This window comes from Ostrinia furnacalis, unplaced genomic scaffold (assembly GCF_004193835.3).
Source record: "Ostrinia furnacalis isolate ACB-3 unplaced genomic scaffold, ASM419383v2 OfSCF1764, whole genome shotgun sequence".
Taxonomy (NCBI): Eukaryota; Metazoa; Arthropoda; class Insecta; order Lepidoptera; family Crambidae; genus Ostrinia; species Ostrinia furnacalis.
Genome location: NW_021132003.1, coordinates 19138 through 28281, shown reverse-complemented (window position 1 = coordinate 28281; position 9144 = coordinate 19138). Strand labels below are relative to the sequence as shown.

At 35.8% G+C, this 9144-nt stretch overlaps 2 protein-coding genes across 3 annotated transcripts; both read left to right on the top strand.

The window, feature by feature from the left end:
• The first annotated feature begins 150 nt into the window (after nt 1-150).
• On the top strand, nt 151-3116 carry LOC114353642 (F-box/WD repeat-containing protein 9). Of its 2 annotated transcripts, XR_003655946.1 has the most exons (7): nt 185-340; nt 723-853; nt 965-1276; nt 1363-1631; nt 1794-2334; nt 2434-2759; nt 2989-3116. XR_003655946.1 is itself a non-coding variant. In XM_028305703.1 (6 exons), the coding sequence occupies exons 2-6, from the start codon at nt 743-745 to the stop codon at nt 2518-2520; spliced, it is 1320 nt and encodes a 439-aa protein (XP_028161504.1). In that variant the 5' UTR covers nt 151-340; nt 723-742; the 3' UTR covers nt 2521-3116. The 2 variants fall into 2 exon arrangements, 1 of the variants encoding a protein (XP_028161504.1); XM_028305703.1 differs by having other exon boundaries at nt 151-340; nt 2434-3116.
• A 729-nt stretch (nt 3117-3845) lies between these two features.
• On the top strand, nt 3846-8998 carry LOC114353641 (alpha/beta hydrolase domain-containing protein 17B). Its single transcript, XM_028305702.1, has 4 exons — nt 3846-4636; nt 7373-7505; nt 8119-8236; nt 8698-8998. The coding sequence occupies exons 1-3, from the start codon at nt 3990-3992 to the stop codon at nt 8200-8202; spliced, it is 864 nt and encodes a 287-aa protein (XP_028161503.1). The 5' UTR covers nt 3846-3989; the 3' UTR covers nt 8203-8236; nt 8698-8998.
• Nucleotides 8999-9144: the final 146 nt, after the last annotated feature.

Below are 9144 nucleotides of genomic sequence, written 5' to 3'. Positions count from 1 at the left end.
TAGGAGCCCGTCAGCTGAGTGACAGATTTGAGTAGTGTTTCAGTATTCGGCCGTGACTGAATAAAAAGATTGGCTGTATGATATAAGGGATGTAAAAACCGGTATTTTTGCTTAGCCAAAAAGGCTCTGTCATAAGGCGTGAAACTTATAAAAAAAAACTATTTGCTTGACACTGACACATTACGACATAAAAAAATTAAAACTTTGTTTTTGTTCAAATGATTATTTTAATTAAAACTGGAAGCTCTAATTAATCTAGTAATATAATATTAACTTTATATCTAATTCTACTGATTTTAGAAACAAAATTTTAATCCTGGACTGCAAAATTTGTGTACAAGTATGACTTTAAACTGGTTCATTTTTTTAAGTTACAAAATTATTTCTTTTCTTATTCTGTCCTAATCTACAGACAGTAAATGGTTCACAATAAAGCTTTAATTTATAAAATATATTTTTTATGTAATACCACTATTTAAGTAGTACTTAAATTCTAAATTTACTTCATGTGCCCTCCTACCACTACCTTAAAAGGCCATTCACTTCAAAAGTGTATTGTCATGAATGTATGCACGAATACCTTTATTAGATATCTACTTACACCTGAGTGCTACTTATGCAAAATATAACTTTTCCAGTAATATTAATAATAGTATTTTATGATCAAAACTTTTAACATTTTATGCTATCTTTTTGCTAAGCTACATTCTCACTTATCACAGGCCAAACCATATACTTCAATATGTGTGACATGCTACAATCTGTGAAAGAACAAATACTAAACTTGGAAGCCAATGTGGAAGTAATCAAAGAGGATTTTGAGGAGGCATGTTTTGAAAACATGCCAGTTGAGGTAATAATACTATTACAATTTGTAATTATTAAAAAAAAAACATGTTAATTACATATAAATTATAAGTAATTTTTTGATAATTTTATTTTAAAAAATGTACTTTTTTTTCAGATTATTTTAAATATATGTTCATATTTGGATCCCTATTTTCTCAGGAATACTCTAAGCAAAGTATGCAGGCGATTTGCAGACATATTAGCAGATGATCATCTATGGAAACATTGGGTTCATAGTAAAATTAAAGGTTGCTTTCCAGCTTTACTTGATCTGAAAGTGTTAGATAATGACCAGTTGAATTGGGAAGACGTCTGCATTGACATGGATGTAGAGAGAAGAAAATGGAGCAATGTCAAAGAATGTATGAGACATATTGTAGTGAAAGACGTCCATTTTGCTTCTGTTGATACAGTTCTATTGGTTAATGTAAGTATTTTTTGTAACTTGAATTTCTCTTGAGTCTTTTTTATTTTTAAGCCACAATTTGGTACATGACATTCCTTGAATTTCAGAAAGGTGAATATTGTGTATCTGGAGGCAGAGATAGAGGAATGGCATTATGGAATGTTTTAGACATCACTCCTCATGATAGTAGTGATAATACAACAACCTTGTCTGATGCCAAACCAAAGCATATAAGGCACGATGCCCACGCAGGCTGGGTGTGGGACCTTGCTCCAGATAATATTGACTCTGCAACCAAAATCTACTCAGCGTCATGGGACAATACTGTGAAAGCTTGGGATTTAGAAGCTGGACTTGAATGCATTCTAACTTTCAAGTAAGTACCAAACTTCCATATTGTCCACCATAATCACGAAACAGTTTTCATAACAATTAAGAAATGATTTGAAGAGAAGAATGATTTGCTTATTTATCAAATTGAGACAACAATACATATGTACAAGCTGGATCATTGCTATTATCATAATTATAATTGCAGGTGTGGCATGTCAGCGTTATCAGTTGTATCTACTGAAAATGTTGTAATGGCTGGTTTGTATTCTAAGAAAATACTCTCATTTGACTTACGTACGGGCCCGCAACCGATAAATGCTTACAAACCGCACAAGGGTCCTGTATTGTCTCTACACAGCTACAAGAATATGGTGGCATCTGTGAGCGAGGACAAAACATTAGCTGTTTGGGATAAAGTGGCTGGAAAACTTATTGCTAGTGATGTTAAAATACCAACAGATAAAGGATACCCAGTTTGTGTTAGCTGGTCCCCAACTGCTTTATATGTGGGTGATTCTAAAGGCACATTGCATTTATTGCATCCAGAGGACCATGTTTATGTTAAATCACATGAAATATGGCCTGAGCCACCCATTATTAAACCCTCCAGCAAGATAACAAGTTGTTACCAAAGTTCAGGAAATTTAATTGCTTCCTCAGACAGAGGTGAAATAAAATGTTTCTATAATTGTTATCCACCACAGGAATATGCTACTGTGAAAACAAGCACTTTCGACGTTACACAGGTAACATTATTATCGAAATTATTCAACTATATCAATTCTGTTTGTGTTCCATTCCATGTTATGAAATTGATTAACTTATTAATTTAACAAACTTTTCAGATGCGGTACCTAAATGGTGTAATGGTGATTGGGACCTGTGATTCTGCTCTCGAATTTTGGATCCCAAACGAAAGATACTCTGATTAATTCTAAGGAAGAATCGTAACTACTTAAATGCAGCTTTTCAAAAAGCTTAATAATGTACATTTTGAGTTGTCAAAGATTTTTCATTATTATTATTTTATACAAACAATAGTTTAAATTATGAGATATCTCAAGGCGTAAATAATTGACGGTAATCAGTCAATCGTATCAGCTGTAGTAGCAGATTGGAATTGATCTATATAAAAAATTCACGAGCCCTCTTTATCTAATTCTCAAAACAGGTAAAAGACACGTATCTAATGTGTTGTAAACTTAGATTTAATCTAAGGTTGTAAATTAATACTTTTGTAGTTTAAGTGAACTTAACAAAACAATTTACTTTTACTAACGAATTTCTAAAATAACTATTGAGTAAAGAATAATTTATTATTATTATTCGTCTATTCTCAAAGAATGTTTGTATATTTATCTTAATCCTAGGTACTTGCTTTTTAACGCGCATATTTACAGAAAGAAGAGAGCATGGGCTGAAAAAGTGCGAACGAGCGAATATGTACGGAATCAAACCCGGTACCACTCACTAACTACTGATGCATAAATAGTCATCAAGTTATTTTTAACATAATTATCTTCATTCAGTTAAAAAATTATTAATATCGTCCGTAATTTTCATGTTATTTAATTGTACCTAAATGATCTCTCCGCTTACATACCTATTCTTTTTATACACGTTTTTTAAATAAAATAATATATTATGTACTGAGTTCTTTTTTATGTCTCCAGTCTCCAGATCTGATCATATTTTAGAGAATTATCAATTAACTAAAGCTTTGGTTTTTACACTGTTATGAATTAGATCTACAGCATGTTAGGTAAATGGGTATATGAGCCGACACTAACCCATGGGCATATAAATGGTATTATGGTGAAGTCAGAAATTTGATATCATCATTTTATTTTTTTAAATTTTCATACAAAATAAATCCGATTTGTATGAAAAATAAAATAATTAAAATGAAGATATCAATTTTCTGACATCACCACACCCATTTACCTAACACCCTGTATAAGAATCGGGAATTTTTATTCACCGGAAAATTAAACATCACATGCAACTCCGAGTTGTCACGCGCTTTAGGTAAATAATTATCTCGGCCGGCATGGCATAGGCGATTGACGGAGACGCGCCTGCCTAAACCCTCACCTAAAAAAACCCAGTTCGAACTTTATATGGTTATGGCCACATATTTTTACCTCACAAAACTTTGCTGAAACTCTAAGAGTGGCCATTTTCTGAAACCGATAAAAACCGTTCTACAGTGCACAACACTATAAAAAAAAACATTACATCCNATATCTGTGGTCATGGCTGATTGAAATGTTGACTTGACGAACGAACTGTCAACTTTGTGAAATTCTTTTATTTTTTGCCATGACCAGTTATTTGTGAGTTGTGGTTTTGTAATGTGTAGTGTTCAATAGTTTCACATGAATATTTATACATTATCACCATGAACGGGTTAAGTTTTAGTGAACTTTGTTGCCTGTTTTGTTGTCCGCCATGCCCGGGGAAAATTGCTGCTAAGCTTGCGTTCCTGCCTCCAGAACCCACGTATGCATTCACGCCCGATGAAACTGGATCGAAGTTTTCACTGACTCTAACAGAACGTGCAGAATGGCAGTACTCGGAGAGAGAAAAAGAAAACATCGAGGGTTTCTACTCGAGAACATCAAGGGGGAACAGAATAGCTTGTCTCTTTGTTCGTTGCAGTCCTAACGCGCGTTTTACCATATTATTCTCGCACGGAAATGCTGTGGATCTCGGACAAATGAGTAGTTTTTATTTAGGTTTAGGTACTAGAATAAACTGTAATATATTCAGTTATGATTATTCTGGGTATGGTGTCAGTGGTGGGAAGCCTTCAGAGAAGAATCTTTATGCCGATATAGACGCTGCTTGGCAGGCATTGCGGACGCGTTATGGCATCAGCCCAGAAAATATAATTCTATATGGGCAGAGCATTGGGACCGTACCCACAGTAGACCTGGCTGCTCGCTACGAGGTGGGCGCCGTGGTGCTGCACTCGCCGCTCATGTCGGGCATGCGTGTCGCCTTCCCCAACACCAAAAGAACTTGGTTCTTTGATGCCTTCCCAAGGTATGTATATTATTGCTTAGCTAACAAGAGATTTAGTATTCAACACATCAAAATACAAGTTTTCCTCATTAAAATTATGACACATTCTTGAATTTAAAACATTATTTAACTGAAATATTACCTGTTTACATAACTGAGTTGGAACAGTGGCTCTACGCTTATGCTTATAGTCACTGTTCCAACTGTCTACATTTATAATTATGTAGACAAATCTTTCTAAATTTAATATTCCCCATAAGGCTTATCTTAAAAATAAAGATAACTTGCATTTCATATTTTATGCAGAGAGGATTAAAAGATAAAGTACCTACCTACCTAAGTATTCCAATCAAGTTTTAGTTTTCAAAGTTCACAAGTGTTTTCATTCAGGTTAGCTTTTGTAATTTATTTTCATAATTTCACTCTGCTATGCTTTACCAAAAATTCTTCCCCCTCTCCCATTGCAAAAACAAGTTTTTTTTTTCAAGTGTTTTCAGATTGTCTTTCCAGAAAGTTTAGAGCCATGGGCTTTGAGCAGTATGATCCATTACGTCTCATGCCCATGCCCTCATGTCCCTTTTCAATCTGATGATGTGCATTAAGAACTTGTATCAAGTGAGAGTATGTTGCCTTTTTTATTGTTAAATAAAAAAAGAGCACACATTATGCCCCTGAAATTCTAAATTATTTTCAAATACATACTCATTAGCCTAATTACATTTTTTGATAAATATAACAGACATAGGTATGTCTCACACACCATTAAAAGACAAAAAAAATATTTTATATAATAATAAAAATCTTTCCATTTCCAAGATTACATGCTTCATTGATTGTACTCATTGCATCTATAAAGTTTTTAATTACATAAATTATACATGTACTATTGAATAACATCATGTGGGTTGAATCAAATGTTTGTAATGAAATCCTAGTAATGCTACATAATTTGCTATGCTTTCACTGAGGTGGAGGTAACTATTCAGCCCTAGATAATCATTGGACCTTGTCTGAATACAGGTGGACTGCTAAACTGGTATTTGATACTTTACTGGTTGTTGTGATTGTTATAAAGCAACTTTCCTATAACCAAATTAGCTGACTAAATTAAAAATATAACTAATAAAGAGTAATCTATAATATAAAACCGAATCGCAAAATGTGTTGGTAACCGCATAACTCAACAACACATGGACCTATTTTACTTTTTTTTTTTCACGCGCGCAAATCCGCGGACGGAAAGCTAGTACTATGTAATATTAACACAATTTCTGTTTGTTTCACTTACAAACTACATACCAAGAAAATAATTAAATTATAGGTACATATAAATATTAAGGATATGAGGTTTAGTACAACAGATGATGGAAATAGTAACAGTATTTTTACTATTTAGTTTTTCAATTAAATGTTTTTTTTTTTTTTTCACGATAAAATTCTAAATATTTTACTAGAAAGAACAGCATTGAATTGAACAACATAGACTGCTTTCCTTACTTAATAAAGCAAAAGTTGTTCACAAGATCGTATGAGCCGTCGGACAGGCGGCGTTCTATCCAATTAGTCGTCCATAATGACGTTCAATACAATCACTATCGCCGTCGGTTGGGATGTCTAGCTATCACTAATTTAATATGTGTAACATTTGTTATCTTGAGGCTTCCTCTTTTGCGTCGAGCGATCAGGACTGAAACGCTCCACTCCCCAGTGTTACATTTCCATGTGAACACAAGCCTGAATTTTAATAGGATATTTTTCTAACCATACGGACTTTTCGCCAACTGGATGGGTTCGAGGATTTGAGTCCTTAAGCACACTAGTTAGAAACATCGCGTTAAGAGACTTATAATTTTTTAGACAAAAATTAAATCATAAAAAGCGAAACTAGCGTTGAGTCCGCTTTGCGAAGCTTGACGAACCCTCTCTCGGTCTCCTCAGATTCGGGTAAAGACGCGGCGATACCCTTCCCTTGCTACTATTTTTATGCAAAACTGTAACTTCTTTTCGGTACATAATTAACAACGAACTCAAGCTGCGAAAATATGTACGTAAAATACGAACATAATCCGCAGTGCAGTTATAATAATGAGAACTATTATAGTTCACTCACGCAATCTTGGTCATCATTATCTGGGTATGATAATTATGTCCGGTATGATGCTCTAAGGTGCAGTCCAATCAATCTAAATATCATTTCCACTCTATGAGTAGTATGAGTACCTACATAAAAAAATCTGTCTTTCAAACATAGCCACTTTAACCTCCATGAATTCAATGCTTACTTACTAACTAACCTACCGGATGTTATGAATCTTGTAGGTATGTACCCTAATACGTAAATAAAGAGATTTATGTTTACCTTGACATTTTGTGTATTTTAAATTAAAATTCGTGTTTTAAGACACAATGGCACATTATTGAAAAACATTGAATTGTACAAAACTTTAAACCTTTGATCAGGGCCATATTATCGAACGACACTCAAAACTATTAAAACTTGAGCATCTATTCTCGCCTTTAGTTAGCTACATTCAAAATTTTAATTAAACCAAATTATACTTAGCATAAAATTATGTGCAATAAAATTATTGTATCTGATGAAATTAAAATCTTGAAAATACATCAACATAAAGAAGACTAAGTAACATAATTGGCTATAAGTAAGAATGAAGGTTTTAAAAAATTCAAGCAAATTAAACGTAGGCCTTCGTTGTTATAATCATAGGTTTATAACCTGGCTATTTCATTCATTTTCAGTATCGACAAAATTCCAAAGGTGACCTCTCCAGTCCTTGTCATACACGGAACTGAAGATGAGGTGATCGATTTCTCCCACGGGCTCGCTATCTACGAGCGGTGCCCACGAGCTGTTGAACCCTTGTGGGTGGAGGTAATGTATTTCAATTTCCTTTTTTGGTAGCATCATTTTTAGCCGCTACTATAATAGCAATATTAGATTTACAACTGTAGACCTGAAGAACCAGAACCGCGACTTAAAGGATAGGTACATTTTACCGCCGAAAAAATCATTGTTTAAAAAAAGATACATAAAATAATTATGCGATAAGCTATTTCTCGACTATATTAAGAAGTAACGCAAGAAAGTTTATTGCTTAAAAAGGGGTGTCATTTGATGTTTCTGACGTAAACCCATATAAAATTCATACTATTACTCGTATTGTTGCCTCCAAATATTTACTAAGTTTTCTTGTCAGTCGCGCGTGCCCTCTTGACATTGTGGTTATGTAGAAATTATATTTATTTATTTATAATTAACTCTTGATTACGCGCGGTTACTTGATTATATTGTCCATTTCATACAGATAACCTTGATTTAATTTTAACCTTAATGTCTAGACTGATAATGTAAGACTGGTTAACATCATCTTACATGATTCTATAGGTTCTTTATATCAAAATTTCACTATCGCAGTATTTCGTTGGTTACTAGAATAATATTTTATATACTTTACTATATTCCTACGTATTTTCTCATATTACAGGGTGCAGGGCACAATGACGTTGAGCTTTTCAACCAATATTTAGAGAGGCTGAAACGTTTTGTTTCCGTCGAGTTGCTCAACTGACAAAGACTGCCGGCCACAGGCCAGACTACTCAAGGTAAGGCTATTCATTGATTGACTAAAAGCTTTTTTAGCGCACTACTTCTCAAAGCCGCTTACCCGCCAGCATAGCCTGGCAGATTGATGACGGCAACCTCATTCACTTAGGCGATTTGTACAGCAGATTTATTTATACCGGGACTTATGTGACGGTTTGCGTGACCCGCTCATTTATCCAACTGCGTCAGAAATTACTATCATTTGCTGCTACCGATTATTCGATTCTCAAGCATAGCTTCAACAAAATTCGTTTAATATTAGACATACATCGATCGACTGTATTTATTTAGCACCAATTTTAGGAAGTATAAGATTTTATACTTTCGCGTTCCATTTCAATTATAAAATAGTAAGACACGGGTCTTACTATTTTAGGAAGTATTTTGAAAATGGCGATACCGCGAATACAATAAATGTAGAATGGTATCCGTACAACATATTTATTTCTTTATTCACCAGGCGAAGACCAAAATCCCGCTTCTACTTTGAGTTCCGGGACCTCCAGTTCGGCGACAGAGAGACTCCTCTAGCTAGCGGGGGCCGGGCCAAGTCGGACCGGCCCCATCAAAAACTCAACTAACGCTAAGGGCTCAACGCCCCACGACAAAGGCGAGAGCGACGGGAACGAGACCGCCGGCAACGCGCCGGAGGAGCCGAGGAGTCCTCGCCCCGCCCACAACATCAGCATCAACGTGACCGACGCCGACTCGCCGTGCGTGCGCCGCCGCATCCACCTGCGCTCGCTCAGCGACGTCACGCCCGCCAGCCGCGCGCCGGCCGCCCGCGCGCGCTCCCACTCCGAGCGCCCGCGCGCCTCGCCGCAGCCCTCGCCCGCGCGCGCGCCGCTCGCGCCGCCGCGCGCCCGCAGCGAGCGCTCCTCGCCCGTGGCCTCGCAGCTGGCGCTGG